At 37.5% G+C, this 20,003-nt stretch overlaps 2 protein-coding genes across 2 annotated transcripts; both read right to left on the reverse strand.

The window, feature by feature from the left end:
* Positions 1-1,076: 1,076 nt before the first annotated feature.
* LOC103443772 (ABC transporter G family member 29-like) lies at positions 1,077-11,130 on the reverse strand. The gene is made up of 21 exons (XM_070805580.1): positions 10,742-11,130; positions 9,907-10,116; positions 7,652-7,736; positions 7,347-7,506; positions 7,152-7,228; positions 7,017-7,070; positions 6,804-6,894; positions 5,939-6,240; positions 5,156-5,754; positions 4,837-4,997; positions 4,617-4,726; positions 4,366-4,519; positions 4,122-4,268; positions 3,864-4,036; positions 3,397-3,729; positions 2,927-3,301; positions 2,691-2,824; positions 2,363-2,590; positions 2,105-2,276; positions 1,641-1,895; positions 1,077-1,543 (listed from the first exon to the last, which is right to left on the reverse strand). The coding sequence occupies exons 1-21, from the start codon at positions 11,122-11,124 to the stop codon at positions 1,271-1,273; spliced, it is 4,476 nt and encodes a 1,491-aa protein (XP_070661681.1). The 5' UTR covers positions 11,125-11,130; the 3' UTR covers positions 1,077-1,270.
* A 2,352-nt stretch (positions 11,131-13,482) lies between these two features.
* On the reverse strand, positions 13,483-18,546 carry LOC139187814 (uncharacterized). Its single transcript, XM_070804412.1, has 7 exons — positions 18,371-18,546; positions 17,540-18,173; positions 17,275-17,326; positions 16,932-17,005; positions 16,350-16,793; positions 16,040-16,226; positions 13,483-13,553 (listed from the first exon to the last, which is right to left on the reverse strand). The coding sequence occupies exons 1-7, from the start codon at positions 18,544-18,546 to the stop codon at positions 13,483-13,485; spliced, it is 1,638 nt and encodes a 545-aa protein (XP_070660513.1).
* Between the last annotated feature and the right edge of the window lie 1,457 nt (positions 18,547-20,003).

A 20,003-nucleotide genomic window follows, 5' to 3' on the forward strand; every position in this document is an offset into this window, starting at 1 on the left:
TGATCCTATTTTGGCCCGTGATTCAAAATCCATCTCTATAAATCTCAAAATTCGTTCAACATTGCCTTATATATGTTAATTTCTTATGTGGGGTTTGATTTGGGTGTACCGGGCTAACTGATTTGTTTTTTCATCTCTTCAATTTCTTTTAAACTTAATATTTTTTTATTGTTCAATGTGAACACATAATGGAGATTTATAATCAAACCTATTGCATATATGGTATAGTCTTATTTGGTATTAGGTCCCAACAATATGTTTTAAAAGGTGACCGAGTTTCAGGGAGAAGAGAGAGTCCACAAGTCAGAGTGGGACGAATTTTGAGTTTCATAGAGTAAAATGATGACTTTTGAGTTACATAAAGTAAAGGGAGATCAAAATCGAGTTTTAGGAGGCATAGCTAAAAGTGAGCATTTTTTATAATTATTTTTACATTTTTCAAAATATTAAATATCTTTTTTAGTTAACGTGACAAACATGTCAGCACGTAAGTGGGCTTTACTAGTGCCAGGTCACAAAGTTAAACATTTTTTTCAATGAGTTTGATGGAATGTGATAAAATGAGGCGAAAATCGAGTTTCAAAGATTAAAGTGGTAGAAATTTCATTTCAGGGTGCAAAAAATAAGCCAAAATTATTGAACGACGGGAATGTCCAAATGTGAAAGTTGAATTGCATTCCTCTTCTTACAATTGTTTTGACTTATCTAGCAACAATTCTTTTCTATTTGATGTAATGGAAATTTCTTATTGTTTGAGTTGTCAAAATTATTTTTCTTGATCCCGCAATACTATGTTTATTCTTCAACTTTTATAGTGCATAAGAATGGTTAGACATAGACAGACCAGATGTTAAGAGGAATGGTACAATGAGCGAGGAAAGGAAGGTTTCCAGTCACACCCCAAATGTTAATTTCTAGGTCGAATGGAGTTGCAGTATAAAAGGGCAGGAAGAGTTTTGTTTAATTCGAGCAATATTTTAATTAATTTATTCGAAATTATGGAGGAGATTTGAACTTGGATGGAGAAGGAAGGAGAATGAGCATGCGGCTCGAGCCAACATTACGACATTCGGATCTACAAAAGGCAGCGATATTTGTAATTACACAAAAAGGCTCTCATTTGAAATTAACAAAGAAGAATTGGGATTTCAAACCCAAATCAAGGATTGTAGGACTGCCACCTTCATTTATCGGGTGCAGGCATTCTTAAATGTACTTGCATTTCTAAATTTCTGTCATGACTTATTGCATAACAAGAAGATTAATTCTCCTATCTAATCTGGAAGTTGAGTGCCCTAATGCCAAAGGCATACATAAAGGCAAAGAAAGCTGCGAAGCCAACTAGAATCACTGCCACTGGTCCCATGAAATTCGTGTCATATCCAAAATGGTTTTCGATGTACCATTTGATGGTCGGATCAGGTGTAATCCCAGGTGCTCTAACGGTGTCCTCCACATCGCCAAACTGTGACACAATGAATCCATACACTGTCCATGATACTGGGCATATATAGTAAAACCAAATCCACCATTTGGGTATTTTCTGAAAATTCAAAAGTTAACAATGGTGTTAATAACTTGTAAAATTAATCAACTTCCAAAAAAAAAAGCTTCTTGTGGGAAGAAGAATATATACTTACTGGTTTTGGTATGTAGAAACCCGAGAAAAGATTGAAGAACGAATAGAAGAACGATGCCACTATGCCCGCTACTTGGATATTTGGTGTGATGGAAACAGTCATCATTCCGTAGTATGTGAAATAAAGGAATGAGAAGAAGCTGACAAAGAAGAACCAGAAGAATTTTGCTACTGTCCATTGGAAGCTCATCATAGCATACACAATCAACACATAATATGAAGTTTGAATAAATACATACGGTATTTCAACAATAACCTGCATATCATATGGTGGTTTTGATGAGTAAATTATATTGAATGCTAAAATTTGGGAGGATACGAAACTCAAATATATAGTATTGTTTTACAATTTTGGATGTATTTCTATACTGGTATGTTATACGCCTAGCCTTGACATGCGTGGAAGTAGTAACTACATGTAGATATCAGAATGTGTTAATATACGCAAATGGTCCTTCAACTTACTTGCGCCAGTGCATAAGGTAATGCAGAGTACATCCCAGCAGCTCTTTCTCGATAGAATACCGTTCTTTCAACAGCGACCATTGGCTGCACTGTTGAGCCGTTATTAACTCCAATAAAAATTATAGCAGAATTCATAGCTCCGATAATCATGGTCAGATCAGCTACGCTTTCCCTGAATATGGAGATAAATAACTGAGTACTTGGTTTAAATAAACTCTTGAAGTGCTTATATTTTGCGGCCAAGAAAAAGAAGAGAACCTTTTAGTGCCAATCTTCCAGAACATAGTTCCGAGCAGGAGGGAGGCGACCATGGTAAAAAAGAACCTAACAAGGTTGTAATCGGGACACCTCCAATAAGTCCACCACTGCTTCCACAGGCAAGATTTGAATTGCTCCCATGTCGATTGAGAATACTGAGTAGGAAAATGCAGGTCTTTTGCTCCCGGTGGTGGTGTACTTAACTCATTTATTAAAGCTTTGTTTCTCCTGGTTATACTCATGGATGGGAATTTATATTAGCTCAAAGCCAGCCAATCGTGTATTTTATAAATTCTTAGCAGTCTTGTAACTTTTGATTTTGACTTACTGATGCAAGGAAGATGATTTGTAGTGTTGAGCGAAGTCCATTCCAAGTTTGAATTCAGTCGCTACAGAGCTCACCTCTAGCATCCATGTAGCAGGATTAGACCTCTCTTTAATTTTTGGCACTCCTGGAACTGCCTGCAACATGGAAATGATTGTGGATGTGCATAATAATGCATCCTTTCATTTTTTTTTTTTGTCCAACATTGAGATAATGGAAAGTTTTAGGCAGGTAAGTACCTCAAAATACTCAATGATCTTGTGAGAATTACGGCCCAAAGGTCCAGAGTAGATCACTTGTCCTCCTCTCTTCATGAGTTGCAGCTCATCGAACGCCTCAAAGATATCTATGCTAGGCTGATGAATTGTGCAGACAACTGTTCTACCAGTGTCTACAGTATTCCTAACCGTCCTCATAACAATGGCAGCGGCCCTTGCATCAAGACCTGATGTTGGTTCATCCATGAATATGATTGAGGGATTGGCAACAAGCTCAACTGCAATTGTTAACCTTTTTCTTTGTTCTGTTGACAACCCTGTAATTCCTGGAAGCCCCACGATGGCATCCTTGAGATTGTCTAGCTCCACAAAGTTCATCACTTCTTCTAAAAATATCTGAAAATATAATAAAACGTAGTTTTAATATTTAAATAATTTTGCTATAGCCTACACATTGTTCAGAACAGTATTAAACAAATCATAGTATTTACCATCTTTTCAGTTTTGCTGACTTCTTTTGGGAGCCTAAGGAAAGCTGAGTAAATCAATGATTCTTTGACTGTGACTTGGGGGGAGTGGATATCATTTTGTTCACAATAACCAAAAATTCTGGCAAAGGTTTCTTGTTTCTTAGGGTACCCTGAAATTCTAATATCGCCTTCAATGTAACCACCTGTCTTTCTTCCCGCTAAGACATCCATCAAAGTTGTCTTCCCTGCTCCACTGACTCCCATTAGAGCTGTCAAGACCCCAGGCCTAAATGAACCAGTTACTTCACAAAGCAGCTGAAGCCTGTCCTCTTTTACTCCTTCTTCCTTCATTTGCTATCATAATAAACATGGTAAGCTAGGGAAGTAGCTAAGTTGGATTACATAAAGTTAGCTATAGATTTAGTGTAACTAAACTGCAATTAATATTTGAGTGAATAACGAGTGAAATAGGGAAAAGTGAATATTACAGGGGGCATGTCTACATAGTAGTTAACACTGTCAAAGGACATTCCAAGGGGAGTGAAGGGAAGAACCATTCCTCTCTTGGGGGCAACACCGGCTGCTTCAAGAGACGAATCAGCATTTCTACTTATTCCATTGGAATTCGATCGACTGCTCATTCGCTGGATTTCCATTTCTCCTACAAGATGTTTAGGTCCAACACGAAACATGATAACACTATTCAAATTACACAAGTAGAATTATCAACACTGTTTGTTTCATACTTGTATTGTTTCCATCCAAAGAAGTTAATGATCGAGAAAATGATAGTGATCGTGAAAGTGAATTCTTTGATTTGGGTCTTCTAAGTCTTGGTTCTTCTCTTTCCTCTGCCACTTCTTCAGATATTACCGCTTGTGGCCTTCCAAGTGCTAATTTGTTAAAAAAAGAGCATGATAAAGGTTACCGAAAAAACTAAAATATAAGAAGAAAGTTTTGCTATACATAAAAAAGAACGTCGATTCTTACGATTCAGGTACATAAGCACTAGTGGGAAAAGGATGTTGAAGAGAACTGCAAACCCCAAAACAGCTAAACTGCCAATCCAAAACCAGTTTTTATCTGGGAAAACACCAAATATTTCAAGCACTGCTACACCTAATCTTGTAGCATTATCTGAAGCCTGCAGCGCAATGAAGTTAAATTCAGAAGTCATCTTTTATTAAACATTTTTAGCTTTCCCATGATGTATGGAGGGAAGAACTTTATGTATATCATACCAGTTTGTTCATCCACCTCGGAGCAAACATTTCGTTTACAGTAATAGCATTGAAACCATATGTTATAGGTGAAGCCCAGTAGCCCCACCGCCACCACTTTGGAATTTCTTCTGTCACAAAGGAAATCTCTCGTTTTATACTATTGTACTAAATTGCTCAAAATATGTGGGTTTTTTTAATTACTTTGAAAGGTACGTTTAGTATTCAGTTTCATACCAACCTCGACGAATTATGAAACCCCCAAGCATTGAAACAGTGAGCAGAGCTAGAGACCCGCCAGTGTTGGCAATGATCATGGACCTGCACACTCCAGCAATAAGCCAAAACATACCTGTAGCCATTTGTTGGAGCAGAAATAGCAGCAATAGTTGCTTGAGAAACCTGCAAATATTTTGATATCTGCAATTAGTATCCTAACAAGTGACTGCCATTCTAAAAATTAACGTTGTTTTAAATGTGTTATTTCAACCCGTGTTGCTAGCCTATTATAGTGTAAGCCAAAAAGTTTATACAGAAACATAAAGTTCCAAATCAAATACCTGCTGATCTCAGGTGCATATCCTATGGTGTAGTACGTAATGGCCACCCAAACAAGGGATTCAAAGAGGGATACAGGAATCCGGAGTAGGACATTAGGGAGAGTGAAAGTCCAAGCAGGGTGGAAAAGAAGGTCTCTATGTTTGTAAAACACGGGGAGTTTTGCAATGGTCAATGAGAGCTCAGCCATGCCATTGAACATGTTAATGATCATGGAAAATATAAGTGCACCAATATATAGCGCACCATCATTTTCATTTCTAGAGTGCATTTGCGTCCTCAAGAATACGGTCGTGACTACTAATGCTGCTATAATACTTTTGACTGTCTTGAAAATGTAAACAAGAGAATTCCTCTTTATTAGTAGCCACTCCTTGTCAAAACAGGCTTTTAGAAGATCCATTTTGGAAATTGAATATCTTGTGAAAACAAGGGCTGCCCCATGGCCTCGGGCCTTATTGTAAGGGGTTGAGAGCTCATTCTGGAGACACAGTCCCACATGGAAGCGCTTGAACCGGTTCGCAAATTCAGTGACTGATATGTGTCGGTATGGCTTGTTTCTGTCTGCCCAATATTGCTCTTGGTCTTTCCTTGAGGTAACCTGAAAATTTTGAACGAAGTTGTGAGTTGTAAAATCGGCCTAGGAATATGGCTAAAGCCTAAGGTTTGCTAAAAATGTAATGGGATTATAAAAGTATCAAAACATTTTAACGAGCTTAAAGTTAAGCCTGCCTTATGGCTTAAGCAATAGGCTTCACCCTCCTACTTGATGGTCATGGTTTTACCTCTTGCAAGAAATCAGCAGTTCCCTTTCGCCTAGGGCACCGAAATCCGCAGCTCTCAAAGAACTCCAGTACATGCTTGCGTGGTCCTTGGTAGATGATCTTGCCCTCCGATAAAAGGATGATATCATCAAAGAGATCAAACGTCTCAGGAGCAGGTTGCAGTAGGGACATCAAGATCGTGGCCTCGGTGATATGTACAATTTGTTGCAAGCACTTCACTATTTGATGTGTTGTGGAGCTATCAAGACCTGTTGATATCTCATCCATGAATAATGTTTTTGTAGGCCCAACGATCATCTCACCTGCTCCAATATTTATTTTAGATTGTCAACAAATTATATATGTAGAAAATGTGTATCATACAACATTGTTGCACATTGGAAGGTTTTTTCAAAATATGAATTCATACTACAAATACTCCTGGTTGAGATTTAAGGTTTAGGGTTGAATTTGGTTTGCCTGACCTCTCAACCCGAACTCGACCAAATTTAATTGCTTAAAACATTTTCTCAACTAAAAGTACTTTTGGTTTGCACTTCATATGACCAATTGATATATTGAACTTCTGTATATGTACAATGCCTTAGTGGCAGTTTGGGATCTATTTTCTATCTAGGATTTAAAGTAATATCCTAATCTGGCTCAAGAGCGGACTAGGATCAATATTGGAATTTATTTTCCAACTTATGGAAGGGTAAAGATACTTTTTGTTGGTGGATATTCTATCTATGGAATTATAGAGAACAAGTAACTATAATCTAGCACAAGTACTAGACCAAAAAAAGAAGTTCCATTGATCTATAATACAAAAAGATATGAGGGCCAATTTTTGTTTATAAAATCGGCAAAAAAATAGGGAATTTACCTGTGGTAACTCGTTTTTTCTGTCCACCAGATATCCCTCTCCGCATCTGATTTCCTACAATGGTGTCCTTGCATATATCAAGCCCCAAAATCTGTTTCACTCAAAAATATTAATGAAATGTTGATATATGTATGTAAATGGGTGAGCAGTATGTAAATGTGTGAGAAATTAATAAGAACAATGATTTCATTTTGTGGTTTGAGGTTTACTTACTTTGAGAGTATAGTCAGTAATGAGACTGCTCTCAACTCCTCCCATTGACGTAGCCTGAAATAAACCAGAAATTCCGACATAAATAAATCATGCTTTCAACAAGGAGGTTTAGTAATATGGCATAAATATATGTACCTTCATGAAAAGGTCAATATCTGCCTCAGGAAATATTCCAGCCTCCTTTTCTCTTCTAGCAAGCTCGGAAAGAAGTTCTATAACCCCGTATAATTCATCAAACTTTTAATTGCCAACTCATTTAATAAAATACATATAAATAGTTTGATAATAGATCATGATAAGATTTGGTTTGGTTTGGCATCGGTCACTTACCATATCGTGTCCCAACCCCTTGGCACCTTGCCGAAAAGTCTAGAGTTTCTTTGACTGTCAATTCTCCTGCATGAACATCATTTTGGCTTATGTATGCAGATGTCTTTTGTGGCACAAATTCATTCAGCCTGTATCCATTGTAAGTGATTTCTCCTCTAACCTGTTCCAGGCATCTTACGGCTAATTAAAGACTGAGATCGAAAAAACCTTATATATTACTTTAACGATGTCTTAATTATAATAGAATCTGTTAAGCAAGTAATTAATTAACTAGTTCAAAGCACACCCTGGAGTTGAGGACCGACCTTCAAACTTGGGTCTAACTTCCCAGCTAGTGCAAGCAAAAGGGTTGTTTTCCCTGACGCTGGCGGAGCTAATAAAAGGGTCATCCTGCAACAAAACACGACGAAAGGTTATCACAAATTTATTTGTGGCAATTCAATAACTTATTCCATAAAAAAATTTACAACTTTGTAAGAACTCATGTGAAAGAGAAACAAACTAACACTAAAAGCGAGTTGGTACATTAGTCAATATTTTAGTTACGTACTCACTCTCATGTGATGAATAATTTCCAATATATACATTACATTCTTATCATTTGATCTTGGGTCACACTTACACACACGTTTGTTTTTTTTTAATAGTTTCTAGGAATAATGAAACAAGTTTTTATTTTATTTTGTTTTGTCCTGTATCCGATTTCTTTAACAATTTTTTTTGGGATACTTTGGATGCGGTCCCTAACTATCAATATTCTTTGATTGAAACCTTGTTAGTTTTTAGTTTTTTATTGAGGTCCCTGACATTAATGTAATAATGTAAGTTACTATATTTTTTAAATTAAAAATTAAAAATTGAAAATTGTAATTGTTTATATTAATGAGATTTTAAATAAAACCCATAATTTATGGGATTAAAAATAATAAAATATAAATTATACTCTCTATTATATTGTGTGTGTGTGTGTGTGTGTATACATATATGTATGGGTACATTAACCAAAATTAAAAAAAAAAGTTATTGTACCAAAACATGGATACATTCTCAAATCAATGAAAAAGAATGTACCTATATAAGTTTAAACATGGATTAAAAAATTTGAATGGATTTTATATTAAAAAAGGGTACATTTTACATATAACAAATTGATATATATGAGAATGGGTACATTGATGATTAAAAAAATTGAAAAATTATATGAATGGGTACATTTAAGATTAAAAAATTGAGAATCTTTATATATATATATATAACTAATAGGTACAAACTTAATTTAATTTAATTTTTTATTATTTTGAAAATGTTTGAATTGAAAATTAATTAGAAGTTTAATAGAGGTATTAAACCCTAAATTAATTACTAATTTTTATATTAAAAAATTATATAATAAACATGTAAATTCATTATCACATTAATGCTAGGGACTTGAATCAAAATTTGAGAACTAATAAGGTCTTAGTCAATGAACAGTAAGAACTAGGGACCGGATACTAATTTTTCTATTTTTTTTTCCTCTTTCTGTCCAGTTGGCCACAGATCATATGTGGCTTGCTTTCATGTGGCCACGAATGCATAATAACAGTAACCATTGAGCAAGGAAAGCCATCGTTATTGAACTGCGGCAATGGAATCTGTGGCCTTTGCCCATCATTTTTAGTAGTGTTCAGGCTGGCCTACGGGTACTCGGAAGGGCTGGCCATCGATTTTTGTTTTTTTTTGGGGGGGGGGGGGGGGGGGGTGGGGGAATCTTCGTTTTTAGTAGTGTTCAGGCTGGCCTACGGGTACTCGAAGGGGCGGCCGAGGCCCTCGAGTTTTTTTTTTGGGGGGGGCTGAAATTTGCTTTTGATTTAATAGATATATGTTATAGTGAACGTATAAAAAAAAATTACAAATTGACAAGTAGATATATGTTATAGTGAACGTATAAAAAAAAATTACAAATTGACAAGTAGTTGAAAACATGCCAGTTTTTTTTTCCTCAAGTTTTGTCTTTCAGATCCCTTTTCCCTTTTTATGTATTGCTTTTAAGTTTTTTTATTTATTTTTATTTTTATTTTTATTTTTTTTAAGAATGGGCATACGATGTACATTTAAGAGGGGTCTAAACCAATTTAGGAATCCGCTTTGCTGGCAAGGATGAACAGCGAAGCCTTCACCATCATTCCTCTCCAGTTCTCATTCTCTCACTTCTTCTCCTTATCTTTCTTTTTCAAATTCAGTCTTTCTATAAGTGAAGGGGCGAATCAAAATATATCATTAGGTTTAGAAGATTGCAATTCAAGGTAACCATATAGAAACTATGAGTTTAATCTTTTTTAGTTTGGTAAACTTGAATTTATACTTTATTGTTGTAGATATATTTTGTTTGGTGTGATTTTATTTTAATTTTTTTTTTGTACCAGTATAGATGTTCATAAGTGATGACATGATTATATATTTAAGAATTAATTATCAAAAAATATAAATTATATGATTGTTATGCATTGAAATACTTATGAATTGAAGAGCCTTCTAACAATGGCTGACCCTCAAAATCTCAAGACCGTCGTACTGTTACCTTGATGGTTTAACAATGCCAGAGGCATCCTTGAGAATAGTGAGATTTGTTCTCTTAGCCATTTGGATCCCAATTAAACCAAGTGCTGATTCTGCGATGTTTCGAGCAACATTTGGAAGACTGGGAAGAGCTCTGGTGCCGATGTGGCAGTCGGCTTCGACTGCCAAATGCTGGAACCTAACTTCAACTGTTGGAAGTTTGATCCCAACCCTGAAATCAATTACAACATGAGCAAGTTAATCAACTATTATATTGATGGCAAACATTCCATATGCAAGTTTCCTCATTTTAATTATTGATCGCCAGCATACCATATGTTCTATTAACATATTGATAAAAAAAAATATTATTGGCACTTTAAAAAGTTGATGCATTCCAAATTTATAAAAATGCAAGAAAAATTTTGTATACAGAGGAGTGTAAGTGACACTTTTTGGAGGGCAATACTATAGCCCTGAAAAATTGATGAAACTAAGTCATTGTTCTATTTTCACAGACTGAAAGTATACTAAAGTAAAAGTTCGACTAAACTAAAGTTGCAGTGAACGTGGTTCAAATATCTTTATTAAATATTGAAGGATACTAATATTTAACGAAAATCTATAAACATGTTAGAGTTAATGCAAAGTGAAATAAACGAGTAAGATTTAAAAGAAATAGATACTAATCTACCCCATTAATACCCTTGTGCATTTAAAAGCCACAAAATATTAGTTGTAGGCTTGTAGCCACACCCCATATTTAATTATATATTAAAAAGAATGAAAAAAAAAAGAACGAAAAGAAAAGGCACTCATATTTTACTGAAAGGTAAAGACAAAAACAAAGAACTTACTTGTCTATTCTACTTCTAAACTTCTTCAAGAACCTCTCATTATCTTCCTCTGCAACCTTAAAAGTGCTGTCAATGAATTTCTGACGGTCGATCAGGTCGAGCTTTAGAACGTCCACTTCTTTATGCACCACTTTGTTGTTGTTATTTCCTTGAACATCGCCTTCGACAAAGGACTTGATGATGCTTGTTCTCAGCCGATTATATGTTGGCAATTTTTCAATGGCAGCCCATGTCAGAGCTTCTTCGTCTTCGTCTCTTCGACTGCCTCGTCGAGAGTGAGTGGCACTTGAAAACACGTCCTCCATGCTTAACCCTTTGCTTCTGCTCCTGCTAAAGCTGTGGTGCCTTAGCGGCGAACCTCTCACTTTTTCTGTTCCTTCCATTTTCTTCCCAAGTCCCCACCTGAAATAATCAATTTAGCAAAAATCGGACATGCACAGATCATTATTAAATTAAGAAACTGGATGACTAGTTATTTATTTATTTTCCTTTTTTGACTAATCAGTATTTAAACTACTGGAAGGTAATTCGATCTTGAACAGAAGGGGCAAACTAAGCCAACTTGCATGTGCAAATAACAAGAGTGTTTGCTTGATGAGAAACTTGATAGTTACCTGTTTAATTTTGGTTTTCTTTGGTCAGATTCTTGAAAAAACACAGAGATGAAGAGAGAGAGAGAGAGAAAGAGAGAGAGAGAGAGAGAGAGAGAGAGAGAGAGATTTTGTGCATAGGACTGGTGCAACCGTGCAAGAGTTTGCTCGGCTCTCCTTGGATAAGTTGGTGGATATTTAAACATGCAAAAAGGGACTAACAAACAATTCTCAATTTATTAATTTATTTCTGAAAAAGTAGTTAGAATAAATTAGCCTGGATTGTCTTAATAATCCAATGCAGAGGAGCAAATTAAATTCGGGGTATGACGTTGGGCACTGCAATTCCACTTGGTGCAGTTTTGGAAGACACATATGGCTAAGCCTATGCATGTTAGAGAGAGCACGCATTTCATATGGGACTGACCGACGTCATATATTGGACCGTATATGTGCTTTTGTTGCATGGCCGATATGTGTCAAATTATACATCTCCATGGCCATATACTGAATGTATGGGAGAATACATACATGGAACCTTACACCTTAATTATCGTTAAATAAATGTGATATAATAAATTTTTTATTCAATTCTCAAAATTAAAATACATTTAGCGGTAATTAACGAGGTGATAATGCTGGCTATGGAGCAAAAAGATCCTTGATGCATGGTTGTAAAGTGTCCAATTACATATTCCACTTGTCACCTTGCAAATCCACTCCAACTTAATGCATTGTTGGTAAGACAAAATTTATTCACAATCCAAACGTGTTCTGCTGGATCCCGACCAAAAAAGAAAACGTGATCTACGCGGCTTGGTTTTTGGAAGCATTATTCTAACAAGATTAAATGAAGAGACATTTTTTTAAGTTGAGAATAACGATTACAAAAGTTTTGCACTAGTAACAAATAAAAAATTACTATAATATTTATATATATGTATTTAATATACTTATCTTCTTGACGGTTATATAGTGATTGTTTTAAATACATATATCACATGTGACACACCCCAACCCGAATCAGGGCATGCTGGTCGTCATGTAAGGGTGACGTAACCATGTGCACAATGCGGAAGCAATAATGATAATAGAGAATAAGAATAATTAAAAACCAATTCATAAGAGTACTAGTTAAGGTAAGTGCTAGAAAATGTGTGAGTACACAATCAGAGCATAAGTAGTCTAAGTTTAGTCCAGAAAACAAGCACTAATTAAACGACACCCAAAGATGCCCTACATTTGTGATAGTCTGTCAAAACCTCCAATCAATCCTCGTGAGCCACCAACGAACAAACTTATCTAAAACCTGGAGGGGCGCAAAACAGAAAGTGTGAGTGGGCAAAAACAAAGTTTTTCAAAATCCTTTCATTATCAAATGCTCTAACCCCGAACCGTAAAACATGTATAATTTTCCCAGAAATGGAATATAAATATATAAGTATATATACACATATATTTCAATTCATGCTTCACATATCCATTTTCATAAGTATGCCATGCCAAAATATAAAATAGAATAAGTAACTCCAGTGATAATAAATTCATGGAAAAATAACAGATTAGCCGGAACCCCCGCAAAGGTCTATACGGCTAAATTCACAGTTCATTAGTCAATCTAGCCGGAGTCATTGCAAGTGACCTATATGGCACTACATTGCACATGAGTCGGAACCACTGTAATGGTCTGTACGACAGGACTGGGTGTAATCTAACTATGCTCCTTACTATATTCTCATTATAACTATGCGATAAATCGCTAGTCACCTACGAGTTAGAACCACATATAATGGTCTGTACGACAAGACCGTACACCTAAATTGGATCCAATGTGAGCATATGGTGCAGGAGGTGACATTATATACAGGCATGTGCCATATCTCTGGCTAAATCACTAACACCGGGGTGTAGGTTTATGAGCTCAATGTTCCTCAATTAATCACAACCGTTATTCACATTCACAATTCATAAACTCACCTGGGACTTACCTGGGCGTCCACAACACCACAATTATATATATATATGCAAACATCATATGCATATTCTAAATGTAAAACATTTGGCATGGCAATTTAAGTCATAACTCATTTAAATGCATTTTCTAGGAAAGATACCAAGCATATACATATATATTTAAAACTAAAAGCCTACTCACTGGTATGTCGAAGGGTCGTAGCCCCCGAGTTGCCCTTGACTACGCTCGTCCTCGGGATAAGTCTCCCCTATATGCGAAACAACTATAAAAACGTTAATTTAAAGCACATAACCAAAACTGGCTAATAAATTCTCATACATTGCTCAAATGGGGTGTTTAAATATACCAATGTGATCTACACAACCTCATGAACACGCCCAAATTTTTAAAATAATTTTTGGAGCGCTCAGGCGCCGGTAAGCCCACGGCCCTACGCGCCCCCACGCGCGGCCAAACCTTAACTGAGGCCTAACGACTGTCAGGAATATTTTGTTAAATTTAAGGAATATTCCGTTAAATTTAACTAACGCCGTTAGTCGCCATTAGTATATTCTGTCAAAATTGACGGAATATTCCGTCATCTCCTACCTTCGAACTCCGGCGACCGTTGCTGTCGCCGAAAACTGAAAAATCTAAAAATCTTTCTAACTTCTTCATTTTTGCACCAAAATTCATGAAACTTAAACCAAATTGAAGCTTACAACGAGTAGAACACATTCTTACCGGAGAAGGCATGATAATTCCGGCCAACATTCAAACTCACCAAACTTGACTTCCCGACGTCCAATTTGCTTGATTTTTCTCCTCGAAGCTTCATAAGAACATCCTAAAGCTTCCTATGAGCTTAAAATCCCCTGAAACATCCATAATTACGACCACATGAACAGTACTCAAATTGGGGGTGATGGTTTCTCAGGGTTTTGAGGGTTTCACGATCTAAAAATGGCATACATGAACTCAGAGACTTGCAAGGAGTTCGAATCTTACCTTCTTGATGTCGATCCGTGTGTGAAATGTGAGTTTGGTGTTCGTCCATACGTTTTGTACGGAAATGGTAGGAAGGCCTAGAGAAGGAGAGAAAGAAAGTGCATGGGGTGTTTTTGTGTGTGTGTGTGTGTCTTCACTTGGTCACCAACAAAAACAAACAAAAGTTTAACTTTCAATTGAGTCCAAAAATTAGGAACTTAGCATATTGGTCTACATCCCAAAAACATGTCACACACATCACAATCTCAACGTCCAAGGATAAAACCATCATTTCACACTGTTGAAACTAAATATAGGGGTGTGATATCCACACACCCCATTTTACTTCTCACACACCCTTCTAATTTTCGGCCGTCGGATCGGATGAATTGAAGAAAATCAACGGATAGAAATTAATAAGGGTGTGTGGGAAGTAATTAGGGGTGTGTGGATAGCACACCCCTAAATATATCGGGACAGGCTGTGACAATCTACCCACCTTATAAAATTTCGTCCACGAAATTATACACAACAAATACACCCACTAATAGTCATAAAACAAGCGTTGATACATCTCTCTCATCTGATCCTCTGTCTCCCAAGTAGCCTCTTCCACTGAGTGATTTCTCCACAGAACTTTCACCAGATGCACTGTCTTATTCCTTAGCTCCTTATCTTTCTAATCCAAAATAGTCACTAGCTCTTCGTTGTAAGTCAAATCCGAATTAATTTCCAATGGTTGAGGAGGAATCACGTGTGAATGATCTACAATATAATGTCGAAGCATCAAAACATGAAACACATCATGCACTCTTGATAACTCTGGAGGCAACTCAAGTCTATAAGCAACCTCACCGACTCGTTCGATGATCATATATGGTCCAATGTACCTAGGACTCAGCTTGCCTTTCTTTCCAAACCGCACAACACTTTTCCATGGTGATAGCTTTAGAAATACCCAATCACCTACATTATACATCCGATCAGTGGCATGCTTATCTGCTAAGCTCTTTTGTCAATCATGGGCCGCTTTTAGGTTAGACTTAATTACCTGAATATTCTGAGTAGTTTCATCCACAATCTCTGGGCCCACCAAAACTCTTTCACCAACTTCTGACCAACATAATGGCGTTCGACAAGACTTGCCATAGAGTGCCTCAAATGGTGCCATACCAATACTCGAATGATAATTGTTGTTGTAGGCAAACTCCATTAAATCCAAACAATCATGCCAACCATCGCCAAACTGTAGCACTGAAGATCTCAGCATATCCTCTAATGTCTAAATAGTCCTCTCAAATTGTCCATCTGTTTGAAGATAATATACTGTACTATAAAGTAATCTTGTACCAAGAGCCTCTTGGAACTCTACCCAGAACTTAGAAGTGAATATAGGGTCCCGATCCAAAATAATATCAATTGGAACACCATGGTACTTCACAATCTTCGATATGTATAACTTAGCTAATCGGCTTAATATGTATTTTTCCCTTACTGGAATAAAGTGTGTTGACTTAGTGAGCCGATCAACTATCACCCAAATGCCGTCATAACCATTATGGGTACGAGGAAGTTTGTACATGAAATTCATAGTAATATTTTCCTATTTTCACTGAGGAACGGGAAGTGGCTGCATCAATCCAAAATGTTCCTTTCTTTATGCTTTAACTTGCTAATAAATGACATACCTACTCATATATTTAGCAACTTCTCTTTTCATACCCGGCCAATAATAAAATGGTCGAATGGTATGATACATCTTGGTACCTCCTGGATGCATTGCATATGCTGAAATATGTGCTTCATCAAGGATTTCTTTCTTTAACTCTGCATTATTCGGCACATACATTATGTTTTCTTGCTTAAGCATGCCATCAGTTTGTCGAATTCTGAAATCTTTCTTCTTGCCTCGATTTCTTGCTTGAATTATTTCATGGGTCTCTTCATCAATCATCTGAGCTTCAAGCACGCAAACAATTAAAATTGGCCTAACTTGAAAATTCACAAGTAAGGCTTCCTCTCGATCTTCCACTCCTAACTTCACTTCAGTGGACCTCAAATCGACAAGAAGAGGAACATGACAATCATAGATGGCATTAAGTCTAGCTGGAGTCTTCCTACTAAGTGCATTCGCCACTGCATTTTCACGACCATGGTGATACTTAATCGTGCAATCATAATCGCTAAGTAACTCAATCCATCTCTGCTGCCGAAGATTTAGATCCCTTTGAGTAAAAAGATACTGAAGACTTTTATGATCCGTGAAGATCTTACATTTCCCACCATAAAGATAATGTCTCCAAATCTTCAGAGCAAAGATGATAGCCACTAACTCTAGATCATGAGTAGGGTAATTCTTCTTGTGAGGTTCCAACTGTCTCAAAGCATAAACAATCACCCTACCATGTTGCATCAATACACAACCTAGACCATTCAAAGAAGCATCACTGTAGACCTCAAAATTACCACTATCATCTGAGAGTGCTAAAACAAGTGCATGAGTGAGATAATACTTCAATTGCTAAAAACTTTGCTCATAATTATCATCCCACTCAAACCTAACTTCTTTTCTAGTCAACCTCGTTAATGGCAAAGGAATGACTGAAAAATCCTTAACAAACCATCTATAATAGTCTATTAGGCCAAGAAAACTTTGTACCTCAGTAACAGTTCGAGGTTGCTCCCAATCCTCCACAGTTGCCACTTTTTGAGAATTCACTCGAATGCCTTGAGCTGATATAACATGTCCAAAAAATGCCACTTAATCTAACCAGAATTGGCATTTGCTGAACTTAGCATATAACTGGTGTTCCCTCAAACTTTTCAACACCAATTTAAGATGTCTAGCATGCTCTGCTCTAGTCTTAGAGTATATCAGAATATCATCAATGAAGACAATGACAAACTTGTACAAATATGGCTTGAATACTCGATTCATTACATCCATAAAAGCTTATGGTGCATTAGTTAACCCGAACGGCATCAAAGAAACTCATAATGACCATACCGAGTCCTGAATGCTGTTTTCGGGACATCTTCACGTTTAATCTTCAACTGTTAGTAACCATACCTTAAGTCAATCTTAGAGAACACACTAGCACCTTGGAGTTGATCAAACAAATCATCTGTACGTGCCAATGGATAACGGTTCTTAATTGTTACCTGATTCAATTGCCTGTAATCAATGCATAGCCTCAAAGTTCTGTCATTCTTCCTCACAAATAAAATTAAAGCTCCTCAGGGTGAAGTACTAGGCTGAATAAAAACTTTATCCACTAATTCTTGCAACTGAACTTTCAATTCCTTTAATTCAGCAGGAGCCATTCTATAAGAAGTCAAAGATATAGGATCTGTACCTGGAAGTAGATCAATAGCGAACTCTACATCTCTATCTAGCGGCAATCCAGGCAAATCATCAGGGAACACATCCGGAAAATACCTGACCACACATACATCCTCCACACTATTAGGACCATTATCATTCAACTCCACATGAGCCAAATATCCCTGACAACCCTTCGACAACAATCTTTTGGTTTTCATGGCAGAAATAACATGCCTGACCCCACTAGGCTCTCCTACAAATGTAACTTTGGGCAATCCAGGACGATGAAAAGTAACTGTCTTTCCATAGTAATCTATCTTGGCACGATTGCAGTGTAACCAATCAGTGCCCAAAATCACATCAAAATCAACAATGTCTAACGAAATAAGGTTAGCTGGCATAACTACATCCTCCACCATCACTGGACATCCTAGATATACTCGATCAACATAACATCTCTCCCTTCTAGGCATAGAAAACTCTAAATCATATCCTAGAGGTGTAGGATGAGGTTGCGTCATTAGAGCAAATGTATGAAAAACAACAGAATGCGTAGCACCACAATCAATCAATACTCTAGGAAAATGATCAAGAATATTTAACGTACCCATGATTAAATCAGGATTGTTTTGAGAATCTTGTAGTGTCATGTTATGGATACGTCCCTGATTCTGCTGTCGTCCACCACGACCTCTGTTAGCATGAATACCTCGTCCATGTCTTGGCTAACCAAACTACCTCGAAGATCCTGCATTGCTAGCAGTAATCTCTACCTGCTGGGGCTATCCTCACTGGTACCATTAGGATCCACCTGCTGAATGTGGCTGATAAGGCATAGAACATCCATGATATTGAGGGTAACCACCCTGATAATGAGGGTTCTGCGAGTACTAATACTGCCATGTAGTATAAGGAGTGGCGCCGCCTTGATAATGATAAACATCACCATGACCAGTCTGGGCATAACCACTAGGTCCTGAAACTTGATGGGTCGACGCAGGTGGTGGTAAGGAAAATTGTTGGGGCCTCTGCTAATTCTGAGGGCAATGTACAACCCTATACCTCATCTGCTCACAAGTATAACATCCACAGTTGCCTCTCTTACACTCTCCAAAATGCCTATTATTACATATGCGGCATAAAGGAGCACCTAAACCACCAAAATCCTTCTGCCTCTGAAATCTAGGGCCTTCAGAAAATCTACCACCTATCCTCTGTACATTAGAGCTCAAACCTCCACTAGAAGAGTTGGAACTAACACCATTTCTTTTAAACTCTGAGTCTTACGAGGTCTCTGAGAAGATTAACCTTTACCTTTATCATCTTGCCTCTGGTTCCCGTTATTTTATTCTTTATCTTCACTTTCACTGGGCATGTTCTCTGAGTCCTCAATCCGCAGTAAAACCTCATAAAACTCTTGGTAAGTGGCACAAGGAGTCGATGTCGCTATAGAACGCCATTTCTTTTCAGTGCCCAACCTGAAACGACAGAGCATCTCAACCGGACTAGTAGCAACCTCTAGATGATAGCGAGACAAGTCAGTAAATCTCCTATAATACTCATTTACTGTCATCTTCCCCTACTTTAAGTTTTTAGGAACTCACGAGCAACTTCCCAATGGGTCACCCATCCAGGGAGTGCTTTGGCCTCCTTCTCACTTAACTTCGGAGTTCCTACAGAACCCGAAGCCAGTAAGCTCCAAAAATGCCTCGTGCTAGGTAGGGATGCGAATATACATTTAAGGATCACTCCCCTAGGCGATGTGGGATGTTACAATTGTCCCTAACTTAACCACCTGTATAATCTTTAGGTGAGAAGTATCTCAAGGATGAGCGTATCTAAAGGCGACTTGGGGGTTACGACCCTTCGACATACCAGTGAATGGGCTTTTGGTTTTCAGTATATATTTGTCACATCTCGGCCTGGGGCGGATCACTTCCCAGGCCCGTTCCACCACCGTAGCACGATATTGTCCGCTTTGGGCTTACAATTCCGTCACGGTTTTGGTTTTAGGAACTCACAAGCAACTTCCCAGTGGGTCACCCATCCTAGGAGTGCTCTAGCCTCATTCTTGCTTAACTTTGAAGTTCCTACATAACCCGAAGCTAGTGAGCTCCCAAAAGGCCTTGTGTTAGGTAGGGATGAGAATATACATTTAAGGATCACTCATCTGGACGATGTGGGATGTTACAATCAACCCCCCTTAGGGGCCCGATGTCCCCGTCGGCACACTTCCGGCCAATGATTGGCTCTAATACCATTTGTCACATCTCGACCCGGGGCGGATCACTTCCCAGGCCCGTTCCACCACTATAGCATGATATTGTCCGCTTTGGGCTTACTATTCCCTCATGGTTTTGTTTTTAGGAACTCATAAGCAACTTCTTAGTGGGTCACACATCCTGG

Source organism: Malus domestica, chromosome 09, assembly GCF_042453785.1.
Source record: "Malus domestica chromosome 09, GDT2T_hap1".
NCBI lineage: Eukaryota > Viridiplantae > Streptophyta > Magnoliopsida > Rosales > Rosaceae > Malus > Malus domestica.